Source organism: Macaca thibetana, chromosome 15, assembly GCF_024542745.1.
Source record: "Macaca thibetana thibetana isolate TM-01 chromosome 15, ASM2454274v1, whole genome shotgun sequence".
In the NCBI taxonomy this organism is placed as follows: domain Eukaryota; kingdom Metazoa; phylum Chordata; class Mammalia; order Primates; family Cercopithecidae; genus Macaca; species Macaca thibetana.
The window spans coordinates 10,210,158-10,227,511 of NC_065592.1; the positions used below are offsets into that span (position 1 = coordinate 10,210,158).

General features: G+C 51.1%; 2 protein-coding genes across 5 annotated transcripts in view; one reads left to right on the plus strand and one right to left on the minus strand.

Moving 5' to 3' along the window:
- The window catches only part of GOLGA2 (golgin A2), a 434,268-nt gene that overhangs the window by 345,497 nt on the left and 71,417 nt on the right, over positions 1-17,354 (plus strand). The window lies entirely within an intron of this gene.
- Positions 4,970-17,149, minus strand: COQ4 (coenzyme Q4). 4 transcript variants are annotated; one of them, XM_050760291.1, is made up of 7 exons: positions 17,042-17,149; positions 16,817-16,954; positions 14,416-14,512; positions 13,776-13,878; positions 6,771-6,900; positions 6,109-6,202; positions 4,970-5,569 (listed from the first exon to the last, which is right to left on the minus strand). In XM_050760291.1, the coding sequence occupies exons 1-7, from the start codon at positions 17,127-17,129 to the stop codon at positions 5,398-5,400; spliced, it is 822 nt and encodes a 273-aa protein (XP_050616248.1). In that variant the 5' UTR covers positions 17,130-17,149; the 3' UTR covers positions 4,970-5,397. The 4 variants fall into 4 exon arrangements, with proteins under 4 accessions (XP_050616248.1, XP_050616249.1, XP_050616251.1 ...); XM_050760292.1 differs by lacking the exons at positions 4,970-5,569; positions 6,109-6,202; positions 14,416-14,512 and having other exon boundaries at positions 6,770-6,900; XM_050760294.1 differs by lacking the exons at positions 4,970-5,569; positions 6,109-6,202; positions 6,771-6,900; positions 14,416-14,512 and adding an exon at positions 7,727-7,820.

Here is a 17,354-nt window from a genome sequence, read left to right on the forward strand (position 1 = left end):
CCTCCCGGGTTCAAGCGATTCTCCTGCCTCAGACTCCCGAGTAGCTGGGACTACAGGCTTGCTCCACCAAGCCCACGCCCAGCTAATTTTTGTATTTTTAGTAGAGACGGGATTTCACCATGTTGGCCAGGATGGTCTCGAGCTCTCTCTTTTTTTTTTTTTTTTTTTTGAGACAGAGTCTCGCTCTGTCGCCCAGGCTGGAGTGCAGTAGCGCGATCTCGGCTCACTGCAAGCTCCGCCTCCCGGGGTTCATGCCATTCTCCTGCCTCAGCCTCCCTAGCAGCTGGGACTACAGGCGCCCGCCACCATGTCTGGCTAATTTTTGTATTTTTAGTAGAGACGGGATTTCACTGTGTTAGCCAGGATGGTCTCAATCTCCTGACCTCGTGATTCGCCCTCCTCGGTCTCCCAAAGTGTTGGGATTACAGGCATGAGCCACTGCACCTGGCCAACATTTCTTGAACGAATGAAAGGAAGAATGAATTGGAGGCTCTGACCTTATCCACATCGGGATCCGTGAGTATAAACATGAGTACTTCCACATCAACTACTGAGGTCATATACGAGTGGGCAGGTGAGAGTTAGCAGGAGGGTGCTGGTGACCAGCCATCTGCTCTCCTTCAGTCAGGCTTGTCACACTGGAGAAACCAAAGCAGTACCACCGGACATTGGGTCAGGCCTGAGGGGGAGAAGCAAGAGGGAGAGCAACAGAGAGAACAGGACAGCCTGCCTTTCAGTTGCTTACAGTCTAGCTGGCCACACAGAGGGCAGGTGGGAGTGAGATGGAATAGGTTGTCCCTCACTCAGTGCTCACTGTGTTGGTGTCACACTCATCACAGTACTGGCATTAAAATTTTTTAATTTTTTGAGACAGGGTCTTATTTGTATCATCCAGACAATCACAGCTCACTGCAGCCTTGACCTCCTGGGCTCAGGTGCTCCTGCTACCTCAGTCTCCTGGGTAGCTAGGGCTACAGGTATGCACCACCACATCGGGCTCATTTTTTGTATTTTTAGTAGAGACGACGTTTCATCATGTTGTTCAGGCTAGTCTGGAACTTTTGAGCTCAAGTGATCTGCCTCCCCCAGGCCTCCCAAAGTGCTGGGACTCCAGGCATGAGTCACCACCTCCAGCTCTACCAATAAAATAATTTCAGAGTGGTGAGCGCTCTAAAGAAAATAAGGGTAGGGTGCGGTGGCTCACATCTGGAATCCCAGCACATTGAGAGGTCAAGGCAAGAAGATGGCTTGAGGCCAGGAGTTCAAGACCGGCCCAGCCAGCATAGCAAGACCCTGTCTCTACAAAAAAAAAAAAAAAAAAAAAATTAAAACAAACAAACAAACCAAAAAAAACACAGCCGGGCCCGGTGGCTCACACCTGTAATCCCAGCACTTTGGGAGGCTGAGGCAGGGGGATCACGAGGTCAGGAGTTTGAGACCAGCCTGACCAACATAGTGAAACCACATTTTTATTAACAATTAAAAAAAAAAAATTAGCCGGGCATGGTAGCAGGCACCTGTAATCCCAGCTACTCAGGAGTCTGAGGCAGGGGAATTGCCTGAACCCAGCAGGCGGAGGTTGCAGTGAGCTGAGATCGTGCTGTTGCACTCCAGCCTGGGCAACAGAGTGAGACTCCATCTGCCAAAAGAAAGAAAGAAAGAGGCCGGGCACGGTGGCTCATGCTTGTAATCCCAGCACTTTGGGAGGCTGAGGCGGGCGGATCATGAGGTCAGGAGATCGAGACCATCCTGGCGAACATGGTGAAACCCCGTCTCTACTAAAAATACAAAAAATTAGCCGGGCGTGGTGGCGGGCGCCTGTAGTCCCAGCTACTCGGGAGGCTGAGGCGGGAGAATGGCATAAACCCGGGAGGCGGAGCTTGCAGTGAGCCGAGATCGCGCCACTGCATTCCAGCCTGGGCGACAGAGCGAGACTCCGTCTCAAAAAAAAAAACAAAAAACAAACAAAAAAACACTTGGCTGGGCATGGTGGCTCATGCATGTCATCCTAGCACTTTGGGATGCCAAGGCGGGCAGATCACCTGAGGTCAGGATTTCGAGACCAGTCTGGCCAACATGGTAAAAACCCATCTCTACTAAAAATAAAAATTAGCTGGGCGTGGTGGCACGCCCTTGTAATCCCAGCTACTTGGGAGGCTGAGGCAGGAGAATCACTTGAACCTGGGAAATGGAGGTTGCAGTGAGCCTAGATCACGCCATTGCACTCCAGCCTGGGTGACAGAGCGACTCTGTCTCAAAAAAAAAAAAAAAAAAAATTTAGCTAGGCGTGGTGGCACGCATCCATAGGCCCAGCTACTAGGGAGGCTAAAACAGAAGGATCCTGGAGCCCAGGGGGTCGAAACTGTAGTGAGCCGTGATCGTGGCACTGCACTCCAGCCTGGGTGACAGAATGAGACCCCATCTCAAAAAATAAGTAAGTAAATAATAAACAGATGATAGCATGAAGAGAAGGGGAGGGGGACTAGGGACTGCTTTAGATGGCTGAGAAGCCCAGGAAGGCATCTCTGAGGTGACATGTGAGCAGAGATGTGAATGACAAGGAGCTCACCATGTAACAACCTGGGGATGGTGCTGTTCCAAAAGGCAGGAAGAAGCCTGGTGTGTTCAGGGAGCAGGATGAAGGCAAGCATGGTTTACTGAGATGGGAGACTGGAACTTTCTAAGCAGAAGTTAGTAGGGCCTCACTGGTGATTACCTATAGCCAGTTTGACTTTTCTCCAATCATGAGCTGGTAACACAAATGCCACCCTACGCTCAGGAGACCAGACTCCATTCCCAGCTAAGCCTGACGCTTTGTGTCCATCTCACGAGTGCTATAAAGGCCCAGGGTTGTCCAGGCACTGCTTGCCTAGAGCAGGTGAGCTACCCAGCTGGGCAGTGAAGGCCATCTGTCTGACCTCCGCTGCCACCCTGGCACTGTTGACTTTGGTGAGCTGCAGTGGGGGTGTCTAGGACCCTGGGAAACTGCAGAAACAGCTGGCAGGTCTGCAGAGACTGGTGAAGTATGGGGACTCACTAGCATGGCCTCCTTTTCCCGCAGAGATTCAAGAAGCTCAGAACAAGGTTTCCCTCCTGAAAAGTCCGTGGTTCTGAGGTGGGCCTCCAGCCTCTCCTGCCCTTCCTCTGCTATTGGGATCCCTGAACCAGACGTGGTACACACAGGGAAGGCTGGGGCCCTGGTATGGCAGTGCTGAGCAGGTCTTCGGACAACCCGTGGTTCCAACCCCAGCTCTACTCCTACTGCCTCATTAGTAAAACACAAGTAAAATACCACCTCCCTCCTTGGGTGGTGACCTTGAGGTGTCAATGCGATAATGCATCTCAAGTGCATGGTACTGCCTGACATATAGTACGGTTAGAAACTGATCATAGATAGGGAAACTGAGGCACTGGTAAACGTACCAGGGGGCCTGTGGCCTGTGTTTTAGTTACTCCAAGCAATTCTCTGCCTGCCTCTGGGCCATCAATCACCTATTCAAGCAATGAGGAATTGGCCTGAAAAATGCTAAAGCCTCTTCCATCTTAGGGCTTCTCTGGTTCTAAATCCCAAGCTAGGGCCACCCACTCTTCTAATACCTTTCATCCAGCCGGTCCTTGTTCCTTGGCTCTTACCCAAGGAAAATGCCTTTTTGCCACTCCAAAATGAACTGCAGCCTTTTGTGCTTATGAACACAGTAAGAAAAGAGCTCCTGATTGGATGGAAACAGTGGTTCACATCTGTATTATTTGGAAGGCCAAGGGCGGGAGAATCACTTGAGCCCAGGAGTTAAAGCAGCCTGTGCAACATAGAGACCTCAATTCTACAAAAAATTAAAATTAGTTGGGCGGCCAGGCATGGTGACTCATGCCTGTAATCCCAGCACTTCGGGAGGCCGAGGTGGCCGGATCACGAGGTCAGGTGTTCAAGACCAGCCTGGCCAACATGGTGAAGCCTCGTCTCTACCAAAAAATACAAAAATTAGCTGGGCAGGATGGCATGCTCCTATAGTCCCAGCTCCTGGGAGGGCTGAGATGGGAGAATTGCTTGAACCTGGGACACAGAGGTTGCAGTGAGCTGAGATCACACCACTGCACTCCAGCCTGGGCAAAAAGAGCGAGACCCTGTCTCAAAAATAAATAATTAAAAAATTAGTTGGGCATAGTGGTGTCTACCTGTGGCCTCAGCTACTGGGGAGGCTGAGATGAGGACTGCTTGGGCCCAGGAATTGAGGATGCAGTGAGCCATGATTATGCCACGCACTCCAGCCTACATGACAGGGCAAGAACTCTCAAAAAAAAAAAAAAAAAAAAAAAAAAACACAAAAAAACAAAAAACCCCACCTCCTGCTCCTTGGGTCCTTTCTCTGAAGTCCATCTTCTGAATGTCCTCTCAGAAACCCCCACAGTAGTCCTAGGGGGTGAGTGCCTTAGGATTCCACTTTTCTTGAGATGAAATGGGGACTCAGAGAGGGGAAGGGACTTGCCCTAAGTCCTCTGCTGGAAAACAGGGAGGAGTTGGCCGGGTGTGGTGGCTCATGCCTGTCATCCCAGCACTTTGGGAGGCCAAGGTGGGCGGATCACGAGGTCAAGAGATCAAGACCATCCCGGCCAACATGGTGAAACCCCATCTCTAAAAATAAAAAAATTAGCTGGGTATGGTGGCATGCGCTTGTAGTCCCAGCTATTCCGGAAGCTGAGGAAGGAGAATAATTTGAACCTGGGAGACGGAGGTTGCAGGGAGCCGAGATCTCACCATTGCACTCCAGCCTGGCGACAGAGCAAGACTCCATCTCAAAAAATAAAACAGGGAGGAGCAGGGAATTTGAATCCACGTCCACCCAACTTCAGCCAGAGGAGAGGGGACAAGCAGCTAAAGCCCAGGCTGGGAGGGGAACTTCTGCGCTAGTGCTTGGAAGTCACAAGAGTGCCAAAGTCAGGGGCATCCCTGGGGGAAAGGACAAGCAGACACTTGACCTGATGGGAGCCTTTATTCACACACTCGCCTCCCCCCTCCACTTCTCTCTTCTCGGGCTTTTGGAATTGGGTATAGCCCTCACTCCCGTGAGGACACCCAGCCTGGCCTCCAGCAAACCTGGCTGGTTGGAAGGAGTCGCAACAGGAGTGCTGCGACATCCCAGCATGAGCCCAGATGACTGATACTGTTCACGCATGGTTCTCCTTGGACAGCTGCTGGTCCCCCTGGGAGTGCCACTGTACTGCTTGCTCCCTGTGGGGTTCATCCTCAAGGCCACTCAGCAGTGGCTATGATAAATTATGATAAATGTTGTCCAAGGGTCAGTGTTCAAAGAAGAGGAACAAAGGTAGTCAAGGGAGCCCTCTGCCCCCAAGGGAAGCAGTAGATGGGGGAGGTAGGCCAGGCCCCGCTGGCTCAGGAACTCAGGCCAAGCCCTGGATATGCACGGGTGGTGCCGTAATGCCCAGCTCCTCCCGTAGAGCCCTCAGGGACTGCTCCCAGCGCCGCTCATAGTACAGGTTGAGGACACACGGGGCTCTGCGCCCGTTCTGAACGGCCCATGGGATCAACTCCGAGACCAGCACTTGCAGGCTCCTGTGGGGCAGCAGAGGAAAAAGAAAACATCAAGTCCCTGGGGGCCAGGCACTCGACTGCTCAGCACTTGTGCATTTTCTCAGTTCATCCTCACAAAGACCTCGGAAGGAGGTAGTTATTATCCCTGCTTTTCAGATGAGGCAACAGAGCTCAGTGAGGTGGAATCTCAAACCCAAAGCCACTCATCTTGAACATGCTGAAGCTCAGGTTTAAATCATAGCTCCCCCACTCCAGAATCTAACACCAACTTAACAGAATCTAACACCACTGACGCTCATCATTCTGACCATGCACTTAGGCCTGGTCCAAGAGACCCCAGAGTCCTGTGAAACTTATAGACTTTATTTGCTCACCTGAAGACCCTTGCCCCAGGCCAGTTTCACATCTCTGCTCTATTCTTTCTACCCTTACTTCCTGGAGAACTGGAAGGGGCAGGGCAGGCGCCCGTGTGCTCTTCCTACTTCTAGGAGCCCTTGTTCCTCTGAGTTCTGTCCTGACACCACCCTCAACCCTGACCCAGCCGCCACTTGAAAACTTACTGAGCACTGAGTTGGATCGGTCCAAAGAGAGCACCCAGGATGCACATGGGCAGGCCAGTCTGGACAGCCTCAAACCATTTCACCACGATCTCCCCTGGGGGTGAGGGATAGGTTGGGAAGTGAACAAGCTATCTGAAGGAAAGGCCAGTGATGTTCACAGCAGGGCAAAGAGAGGCAACTGTTCCTCCCTAATCTCTACCAGGGTCAGCTGTGCCCAGTCCTGGCCTGTGCTGGGCCCTAGGGCACTTGGCTTGGGAGTACGGGAGAGGGCCCAAGAGTGAACAGAAGGGAATAAGGGATGGAAAGGAAGCCTGGGGTCACAGCGCAGAGGATCCCATGACCCCATAAACCAGGCTAAACACTCCAGGATGGTTCCTGCAGGCCTTAGGGAGCTACTGAGGTTTCAGAGCAGGGAGGCAGCTAAAGCCCAAAAGACACCAGCCCATCTTGAAGATGGGCTGCTGCTACACTAGTGCAGGAGCCCTGAGGGCCAGTGGGAGGGAGAAGGGGGACATGTGGCAAAGATGCTACTAAGATGTTCAGGTAAAACAGAAATTGAGGCACCAAGCCAGGTGATGCAGAGGGTGGTGGAGATAGGCAAGCCCTGCTCTGGCCCTGAAGCCACCCCAGGGAGACAGGCTGTCAGGGTTGGGGGCACTCACCCAGGATGTTAGTGGGCATTCCCAGCAGGGTGTGAAGCATGTCGTGCACCTCCCGGTATCGCTGAATCACATACGCTAGTTCCTCATCATCCACGAAGCGGGTGGGTGCTCGGGTGTCTGGGGAGACCCTCTGACAACCATAAGCCCCCCCTAGAACCCTTCCTGATGGTTCTCAGGGCCCGATTTGCCAGTCTGTCTCTGACACTGTCACAACTCTCACCAAACTCATACCCTACCAGAAAACTCTGGCGACTAGCCGGGGGCCGAGGCTCATGCCTGTAAATCCCAGCACTTTGGGAGGCTAAGGTGGGCACATCACCTGAGATCAGGAGTTCAAGACCAACCTGACCAATACAGGGAAACTCTGTCTCTACGAAAAAATACAAAAATTAGCTGGGTGTGGTGGTGCACACCTATAGTCCCAGCTACTCGGGAGGCTAAGACAGGAGAGTCACTTGAACCTAGGAGGCGGAGGTTGTAGTGAGCCGAGATTGCACCACTGCACACTCCAGCCTGGGTGACAGAGACTCTGTCTTGAAAAAAAAAAAAAAAAATTAGTCGGGTGTGGTGGTGTGTGCCTATAGTCCTAGCTACTCAGGAGGCTGGGACAGGAAAATTGTTTGAGCCCAGGAGTTTGAGGTTACAGGGAGCTATGACTATACCACTGCACTCAAGCAAGACATTGTCTCTAAAAATAAAAAATGAAGCCCCAAAAACCCTGATCCTAGCACAAGCTGCTCCCAGCTTGGGGTGCTCTCTCCCACTACCCCTATCTTCACTGTGATAACTCCTACTTATCCTTCATGACCTGGGTTAAGTGTCCCCTGTCCCCCATCCCTTCCCCCCACCACAGAGAGGCCGCCCCTAACCTACAGACCAAGTGGGTTCATGTTATGGTCTCTGGAAGCATCATTCACTTCTTAGTGGCACTCAGAATAATTGTACCTTGATGTTTAGTGCATGTGAGTATTAATGTCTCCTAGACTTGCACTGTCCAGTATGGCAGCCGCTTGCCACATGTGGCCAAGAAAGGTGTCCAAGTGAGATGTGCTGAATATATAAAATACACACAAGACTTCAAATACTTAGTATGAAAAAAATGTACAAATCTCAATAATTTAAAAATATTGATTACTTGTTGAAATAATACTTTGGATATATCGGGCTAAACAAGATGTATATTTAAAATCAATTATAGCCAGGCACAGTGGCTCATGGTTATAATCCCAGCATTTTGGGAGGCCGAGGTGGGCGGATCACCTGAGGAGTTCAAGGCCAGCCTGACCAATATGGTGAAACCCCATCTCTACTAAAAATACAAAAATTAGCCAAGCATGGGGGCAGGCATCTGTAATCCCAGGTACTTGGGAGGCTGAGACAGGAGAATTGCTTGATCCCAGAAGGCAGAGGTTGCAGTGAGCTGAGATGGCTCCACTGCACTCCAGCCTGGGCAACAGAGTGAGACTCCATCTCAAAAAAACAAACAAACAAAAAATTAATTCCACCTTAATTTTAATAGCAAAATTTAATTTTAGTAGCAAAAAAATTAATTTTTTTGCTATTAAAGTAGCTGTCAGAATATTAAACATTACCTACGTGCTCACATTTATTTTATTTTTTTAGTCTTGCTCTGTTGCCCAGGCTGGAGTGCAGTGGCGTGATCTCGGCTCACTGCAAGCTCCGCTTCCCAGGTTCACGCTATTCTCCTGCCTCAGCCTCCCAAGTAGCTGGAACTACAGGCGCCTGCCACCACGCCCAGCTAATTTTTTGTATTTTTTAGTAGAGATGGGGTTTCATCATGTTAGCCAGGGTAGTCTCGATCTCCTGACCTTGTGATCCCAAAGTGCTAGGATTACAGGCGTGAGCCACTGTGCCCGGCCTATTTTTTTTATTTGTTTCTTTTTTTTTTTTTTTTTTTTTTGAGACAGAGTCTTGCTCTGTCGCCCAGGCTGGAGTGCAGTGGCCGGATCTCAACTCACTGCAAGCTCTGCCTCCCAGGTTCACGCCATTCTCCTGCCTCAGCCTCCCGAGTAACTGGGACTACAGGCGCCCGCCACCTCACCTGGCTAGTTTTTTGTATTTTTTAGTAGAGACGGGGTTTCACCGTGTTCGCCAGGATGGTCTCGATCTCCTGACCTCATGATCCGCTCGTCTGTAATCCCTGTGCTGGGATTACAGGTTTGAGCCACCGCGCCCGGCCTTTTTGTTTGTTTTCTGAGACAGAGTCTCGCTCTGTTGCCCAGGATGGAGTGCTGTGGTGCAATCTCAGCTCACTGCAACCTCCTCCTCCTCCTCTCGGATTCAAGCAATTCTTCTGCCTCAGCCTCCTGAGTAGCTGGGATTACAGGCACGTGCCACCACACCCAGCTAATGTTTTCTTTTTTTTTTTTTTAAAGTAGAGATGGGGCCAGGCGTGGTGGCTCAAGCCTGTAATCCCAGCACTTTGGGAGGCCGAGACGGGCGGATCACGAGGTCAGAAGATCGAGACCATCCTGGCTAATACGGTGAAACCCCGTCTCTACTAAAAATACAAAAAACTAGCCGGGCGAGGTGGTGGGCGCCTGTAGTCCCAGCTACTCGGGAGGCTGAGGCAGGAGAATGGCATAAACCCGGGAGGCGGAGCTTGCAGTGAGCTGAGATCCGGCCTCTGCACTCCAGCCTGGGCGACAAAGCGAGACTCCGTCTCAAAAAAAAATAAAATAAATAAAATAAAGTAGAGATGGGGTTTCACCATGTTGGTCAGGCTGGTCTCAAACTCCTGACCTTGTGATCCACCCGCCTCGGCCTCCTGAAGTGCTGGGATTACAGGCGTGAGCCACCACACCCGGCCACTCACATTTTATTTTTATTGATAGTATCAAAATAGCCTGTCTGCTACACACGGGCAGGACTGGCTCTGTTTCGCTTATTCTTTTACCTCCAGTAGCCTGATCCAGGGCCTGGATGAATGAACATCTCTTGAACATATGAATAAAAGGCCAGTCCTGGGCACTTTTCTGACCCCAGAACTCTCCTCCTCTTACCTGCCCACTACCTCTGAGTACTCAGTAGCACCCATACAGAGTGGGAACAGCCTGGTCTTCCTGTTCCCAAAGAACGGCTTTAGCTTGTTGTGTGAAGCTGAAGGTGATCATAGAGTATCCACCAGGTGCCGGCACCTAGGGTGTCCTTTACAGATATTATCGTATTTCATCCTTGCAATCTTGGAGGTAAATACTGTTATTACTGCAGATATAGATAAAGAAAACAAAGGCCGGGCGTGGTGGCTCATGTCTGTAATCCCAACACTTTGGAAGGCCAAGGCCAGCAGATCACTTGAGGTCAGGAGTTCGAGACCAGCCTGGCCAATATGGCGAAATCACGCCTATATTAAAAATACAAAAATTAGCCAGGCATGGTGGCACACGCCTGTAGTCCCAGCTACTCGGGAGGCTGAGGCAGAAGAATTACCAGGAGGTGGAGGTTGCAGTGAGCCAAGATTGTGCCACAGCCCTCCAGCCTGGGTGACAGAGTGAGTCTCATAAAAAAAAAAAAAAAAAAAGGAAAAAAAAAAAGGAAAACAAGGCTCAGAGAGATAAAGTAATTTGCCCAAGATCACACAGCTAGTAAAGTGGCTGAGTCAGCATTTGAAACAAAGTCTGTTGGATTCCAAAGCCAGTGGCCTTAACATCCATTACCAAAGCCAATAAGTGCCCTGGGAAGATGTATGTGAGGTCCTCTTACTTCTGATGAGGAATCTGAGACTCAGCAAGGTCAAAGGATTTATCCAGGCTTGTAAAGCTGGGAAGTGAGCCAGGATTCTCATTCAGGCTCCTCCTAATTCTCAAGCCCATGCCTATAGTCTTGATACTACAAGATGACTATACCTCTCACCAAAGTCAGCCTCAGGGAAGGGAGGGTAGCCTCACCTTGAACCTTTATCTAAATCTCTGCGGGGACAAAGGTACTCCTTTACATTCCATGAGCTGCTGATTTCCTTGCTCTACAAGTGTCACAATCGCCAGTGCCATCACAAGTGGGGCTGTGGCTGAGCAAGGTGTCCTGGCAGTCCCATCCCTGCTAGCCCCTCCCCTCCACAGCAACAGGGCTAAAGATGGGGAAATTCAGAAGACTTCCCTCCCTGTGTGGCACTTCAGGCAGGTCACCCTGGTGAGTTTCCCACTGATGAGATGACTTGCATCCTGGTGAAATCTGAGAGATGGTTTAAAATAGGGCAGGTGATCGCCCTGTCAAGGTAGCTGTGCAGGAGACTGAGGAACAGAACATCGTCTCAGAGACAATAACCATTTAGAGCAGTGGTTCTTTTTTTTTTTTTTTTTTTTTTTTTGAGACGGAGTCTCGCTCTGTCTCCCAGGCTGGAGCGCAGTGGCCGGATCTCAGCTCACTGCAAGCTCCGCCTCCCGGGTTCCCGCCATTCTCCTGCCTCAGCCTCCCGAGTAGCTGGGATTACAGGCGCCGCCACCTCGCCCGGCTAGTTTTTTGTATTTTTTAGTAGAGACGGGGTTTCACCGTGTCAGCCAGGATGGTCTCGATCTCCTGACCTCGTGATCCGCCCGCCTCGGCCTCCCAAAGTGCTGGGATTACAGGCTTGAGCCACCGCGCCCGGCCAGAGCAGTGGTTCTTAACTGCCCACCAGAGGACACCTGTAATCTCTGGAGACATCTATGGTTGTCACAACTTGCCAGGGAGGGGGCGCTCCTGGCACCCAGTCGGTAGAAGCCACCATTAAACATCCTATCAGGCTCAGGACCGCCCCCACAACAAAGAGTGATCCAGCCCAAACATTAACACTGCCCAGGCTGAGAAACTGTTCTAGGACAACCTTTGGAGATCCCTCACCTCCTCCAGCCTGGCTGGCTCTGGCAGCCAGGCTCGATAGCCATTTGGCAGGGGTGCCTTGATGGGATGTGTCTGTGTTGGAGGAGGGAGGGAAGATGGGACAGGGACAGGGAAGATGGGCCATCAGGATTCTAAGGTCCTTTACAAATCAGGTCACTTTACTACCCTGCTCAAAACCTTCCACAAGTTACCTACTGCTCCTATTACAAACTACAGACTCCTTCTTCTGGTGGCCTGCAGGGCCCAGCTGGGGCTCCCCTTCCAGCCCACTCACTCCTCTGTGGCCACACTGGTCAACCTTCCTTTTCCTAAACACATGGGGCCTCTGCCCTTGCCATTGCCTCTACTCAGAATGCTCTTTCTCAGCTCTCCACAGGGTTGGCTCCTCCTTACCTTCCAAGTCTCCCCAGAGGAGCCGGCTCTGACCACCCCGTCAGAAGTGGCTGTACCCTTCCCAACACCAAAGTTGTCTTCTATCACACTAACTTGTTCTCTTCATAACTGCTAGAACATAAATTCCACGAAGGCAGGCTTTTTGCTGGTTTTGTCCACTGTATCCCAGCTGCTGACAATAGTGCTGGTATACTTTTTTAAATTTTTGAGACAGGGTCTTGCTCTGTTGCCCAAGCTGGAGTGCAGTTGCGTGATTACGGCTCACCGCCCTTGACCTCCTGGGCTCAACCGGTCCTCCTACCTTAAACTCCCTCCCAGGTAGCTGGGACTATATGGGTATACATCACCATGCCCAGTTAATTTTTACATTTTTTGCAGAGACAGGGTTTCAACGTGTTTCCCAGGCTGGTCTCAAACTCCTGGGCTCAAGTGATCCACCCACTTCAGCCCCCCAAAGTATTATGATTACAGACATGAGCCAACATGCAAGGACCAGTGCCAGAATATTCTAATTACTTGGAATATTTTACCTGTATTTCTATATGAATTTTTTTGTTTTGTTTGGTTGGAGACAGAGTCTCATTCTGTCACCCAGGCTGGAGTGCAGTGGCACGATCTCAGCTCACTGCAACCTCTGCCTCCTGGGTTCAATCAATTCTCCTGCCTCAGCCTCCCAAGTAGCTGGGATTACAGGTGCACACCACCTCACCCAGCTAATTTTTGTTATTTTTAGTAGAGAAAGGGTTCCACCATGTTGGTCAGGCTGGTCTCAAAATCCTGACCTCAGGTGATCCTCCCGCCTCAGCCTCCCAAAGTGCTGGGATTACAGGTGTGAGCCACCGTGCCCTCCCTGAAAATTTTTAAAAACTATTTTATTGTCTACCTCTCCAAGTAGAATAGAAATGAGGGCAGGGAACTTGGCTGTCTAGTTCACCATTATATCCCCAGTACACAAAACAATGGATGGGCTGGGCACGGTGGCTCACACCTGTAGTCCCAGCACTTTGGGAGGCTGAGGCAGGTGGATCACTTGAGGTCAGGAGCTTGAGACCAGCCTGGTTAATATGGTAAAACCCCATCTCTATTAAAAATACAAAAATTAGCCAGGCTTTGTGGTGTGCACCTGTAGTCTCAGCTACATGGGAGGTTGAGGCAGGAGAATCACCAGATCGCACCACTGCACTCCAGCCTGGGTGGCAGAGTGGGACCCTGTCTCAAAAAAAAAAAAGATGGCACATGGCAGAGGCTCAGTGAGCTTGCCAATAGTCAGGACGCCCCCTTCCCCCCTCTCCTTGTCCTCCCTGCCTGGGGCTGGAGAGTGCCACACCTGCCATACCATAGGGAAAGCAAAATAAGGGGACACAGTACAGCAGTGAAGAGCATGACCTGGGGTTGATTACTGTTCTCCATTAATACCGGTTATGTGAAATTAGCAAGTTGCTTCACTGCTCTGAGCCTGTTTCCTCATGTACTAAAAGAGGATAATAGCAGAACATACTTGACAGGGTTGTGGGGGGATTCACAAGATCACGGATGAGGCTGGCATCAGGCATGCAGTGGAAGGTTAATGAACACTGGCCAGTATTATCATTTGGAGGCATGTTCCCACCCATTTGCCTATCTTATAGAAAATGACAAAGGCTTGGCATGAGCCTGAAGAGGACTCCTGCCGATGGTGGCAGCTCAGGGCTCCTCTTTCCTCAGGGTGTCATGCCTGTGCTATTCCTCTGTCCTGTCTGGTGACTGCCAGGTACATGGAAGCTGAAAACTCACATTCACATCCAGGAAACGGAGATACTCGCGACCCAGGGAGCCTTCTGGCAGGCTCTGGAGCTTGCCCAGGTCGAGGGTGGATGTCGAAATCCGGGGACGTTCCCTGAAAGGCAAGACTTGGGCATTGGGAGGGTGTGGGCAAACGTACGTGAACGATCCAACTACAGTGAGCTGAGGGGTGGGAGAATGTACAGAGGAGTAATGTGGCCACCACAAACCTTAATGGAGCACCTACAACTGGCTAGGCCAGTGTCAGGGTTAGGATACTACCCCAAACCAAGGACATGGGCAGGGGCACAATCTCGAAAGGAAGACAGTCCTCGAATGTGACCAGAGTACTTGCAAAAGGTACTGCAAGGAAAAGGTAAAGCCAGCACGTTATGATAACTTAATGAAGGCACAGAGCCCCGTGGCTGAAACTGGGCCAAGGCCATCACATTGCACAACTCTGAGGTCATCACAGTGTATACACATGTATGTGAATGACACCCCTGGAACTGGGGAGTGCCCAGCCTGTGCAACCATATGTGGCCAGGGTATCAAGAGCTCCCTAGCGGAACAGAACAAATACAATGTGATTCTAGAGAGGTCAGAATACCTAGAGATTGCCCCCAGACCCCCAGGCAGAGCTGGGACCTACTGCAGGATCTGGGCACCCTCTGGATCCCTCCTCATCCGGTCCCTGAGGACCTTCAGGGTGCGGTGTCCTGTGGTCTCCCCTAGAACTGCGACCATGTCTGAAAGGACAGAAACGGGCACAAATGGGGGATGTCACCTTAGGTAAGTTACCTGACCTGGTCTGAGCCTTTGTTTCCTACAGGACAAATTAGGGATAATAGCTAGCTTTTTGTTATAAGGATTCAGGTAAAACACTTAGCAAATTACCCAGCGCACAACAAGGGATCAGTACACATATCTATAGTTCTTAATCTACTGGGGCGGGACAGCTCTGGTTGGCACAACGTTCTAAAGATTTTATAAATCACTTTTCACAATACAATATAATGTCTCCATTGATTGGTAGAGGCTTAGGCATCAGAGATGCTGGGCTACAGCCCAGGTGTGTTCACTATCTAGGTGACCTAGTGCAAATTGCTTCACGTTTCTGTTTTTTTTTCAGACAGGGTCTTGCTCTGTTGCCCAGGCTGGAGTGAAGTGGTGTGATCATAGCTCACTGCTAGGACTACAGGCGTGCAGCTAGTTTTTAAAATTTTCTGTAGAGATGAGGTCTTGCTATGTTGCCCAGGCTGGTCTTGAACTTTGGCCTCAAGTGATCCTCCCACCTTGGATTCCCAAATTGCTGAGATTACAGGTGTGAGCCACCACGCCTGGCCTGCTTCACATTTTTCAGCCTCAGTGTCCTAATTTGTGAAGTGCAGACAACACCTTTCTTAGCTGGTTAATGTGAGAAACCATGAATATCATGCATATATAACACTTACTAGCCAAGTGTAGTGGCTTACACCTGTAATCTCAACACTGGGGGGCTGAGGCAGGAGGATCACTCGAGGCCAAGAGCTTCAGACCAGCCTAGGCAACATGGCAAGATGCTGTCTCTACAAAAAAAAATTGAAAAATTCTCTGGCCGTAGGCCGGGCGCGGTGGCTCAAGCCTGTAATCCCAGCACTTTGGGAGGCCGAGGCGGGCAGATCACGAGGTCAGGAGATCGAGACCATCTGGCTAACACGGTGAAACCCCGTCTCTACTAAAAAAAATACAAAAAACTAGCCGGGCGAGGTGGCGGGCGCCTGTAGTCCCAGCTACTCGGGAGGCTGAGGCAGGAGAATGGCGTAAACCCGGGAGGTGGAGCTTGCAGTGAGCTGAGATCCGGCCACTGCACTCCAGCCCGGGTGACAGAGCGAGACTCCGTCTCAAAAAAAAAAAAAAAAAAAAAAAAAAAAAAAAAATTCTCTGAACTTGGCCAGGCGTGGTGGCTTATGCCTATAATCCCAGCACTTTGGGAGGCTAAGGCAGGAGGATCACCTGAGGTCAGGAGTTTGAGACCAGCCTAGGCAACATGGCAAAATCCCGTCTCTACTAAAAATACAAAAATTAGCCAGGTGGCACAGGCCTGTAATCTCAGTACTCGGGAGGCTGAGGCATGAGAATCGCTTGCACCTGGGAGGTGGAAGTTGCATAGAGCTGAGATTGCGCCACTGCACTCCAGCGTGGGCCACAGAGCAATACTGTGTCTCAAAACAAAAAACTAGTGGCGACATGGAGATATAGTGTTTTTTTGTTTAAGATAGGGTCTCGCTCTGTTGCCCAGGCTGGAGTGCAATGACGCAAATCACAGCTCACTACAGTCTCGAACTCCCCTGCTCAAATGATCCTCCCATCTCAGCCTGGGAATAGAGCCGCATGCAACCAGGCCCAATTAATTCTTGTATTTTTTTTTGTAGAGATGGGGATTCGCCATGTTGCCCAGGTTGGTCTCAAACTCCTCAGTTCAAGCCATTTGCCCGCTTCGGCCCCCCGATTGGGATTATAGGCGTGGGCCACTATAATAGGACCTGGCCTATTGTTTTTGTTAGTAGTAATAACAGTACTTCCCAGAACTCAAAAATCCTAGGAGACATGAGAAAAACACTGTAGAAACCTAGGATGTTCTAGTCACACATCCAGCAAACATTCATTGAGCATTTACTATGTGCCAGGCACTACCCAGAAGGCTGCAGATACAGTGGAAGGAGGCCGACACGGTCCTTGACCTCGGAGTTGACTTTTTAGTAGAACGTTATAAACTGATCGGTACTTATGAATCATCTAGTTAGTCTAGATGTTCTTACTATGGCTGCATGACAGATTCTCCCAAGTAGTTTAAAAAGACAGACGTTCGGATTCCACGCCCATTTCTCCCTCCATTGCAGATTCAGATTCAGTGCGTTTAGGTGGGATGCAGGAATCTGCATTTTCATAAACGTTCCGAGTGGTTACGAGCCGCAACCAGGTTTGGGTACCCCAACCTAGGCTATGGTCCAGTTACCCACAGGAAACCGCTCCCAGCCGCCCCGACGGGGGCGAGGCGCGGGCGGCCTTACCGTGGCGATAGGGGTCATAGAGCGCCATCGCCGCGGAGCCGGCGGCCAGCAGCGCTTTCTGCAGCGGGGAGGTGGGGATGTGGTGCGAGTACAGCGGGCCGGCGACGGCGCCGTCGCTCCTGGCCCGGAGAGGCATTTCTGCAAGGCAAGAAAAAGGCCGAGGTCAGAGGAGCCGGGCGCCCTCAGGTTCCTTCCCGCCTGCGCCCGGAACCCGGCTCCACTTGCCTGCCGCAAGCCGCGGGAGGCCGGGAAGCCTGCGGAGCCCGCGGAGCCCGCGGAGCCGGCGCAGGACAGGGCTCAGCAGAGTCGCCATGGCAGTGGGCGTCCGCGGAGGATGGGCGGGCACGGAGAACGCCGTGAGTCTCTTAGGCGACGGAGCGTCGGAGGGGTCAAACACCACTGAAAAACCGATTCTGACGGCATTGCCAAGGCCTGTCGAGGGGAAACATCGCTGCACCAGCAGAAAGCATGTAGGCCAAGTAGGCGAAGGAAACGCACGCGAACTGTCTACCGTCTACGTCCACCGATACAAGACTCT

Excerpts from the sequence above, each read along its gene's own strand:
- COQ4 (XM_050760291.1), bottom strand. The coding sequence starts at position 17,129 with ATGGCGACTCTGCTGAGCCCTGTCCTGCGCCGGCTCCGCGGGCTCCGC. Across the intron at positions 13,879-14,415 it reads GAGGGTGCCCAGATCCTGCA|GGAACGTCCCCGGATTTCGA; the intron begins GTAGGTCCCAGC and ends CTTGCCTTTCAG. Across the intron at positions 5,570-6,108 it reads CCGATCCAACTCAGTGCTCA|GAGCCTGCAAGTGCTGGTCT; the intron begins GTAAGTTTTCAA and ends GCTGCCCCACAG.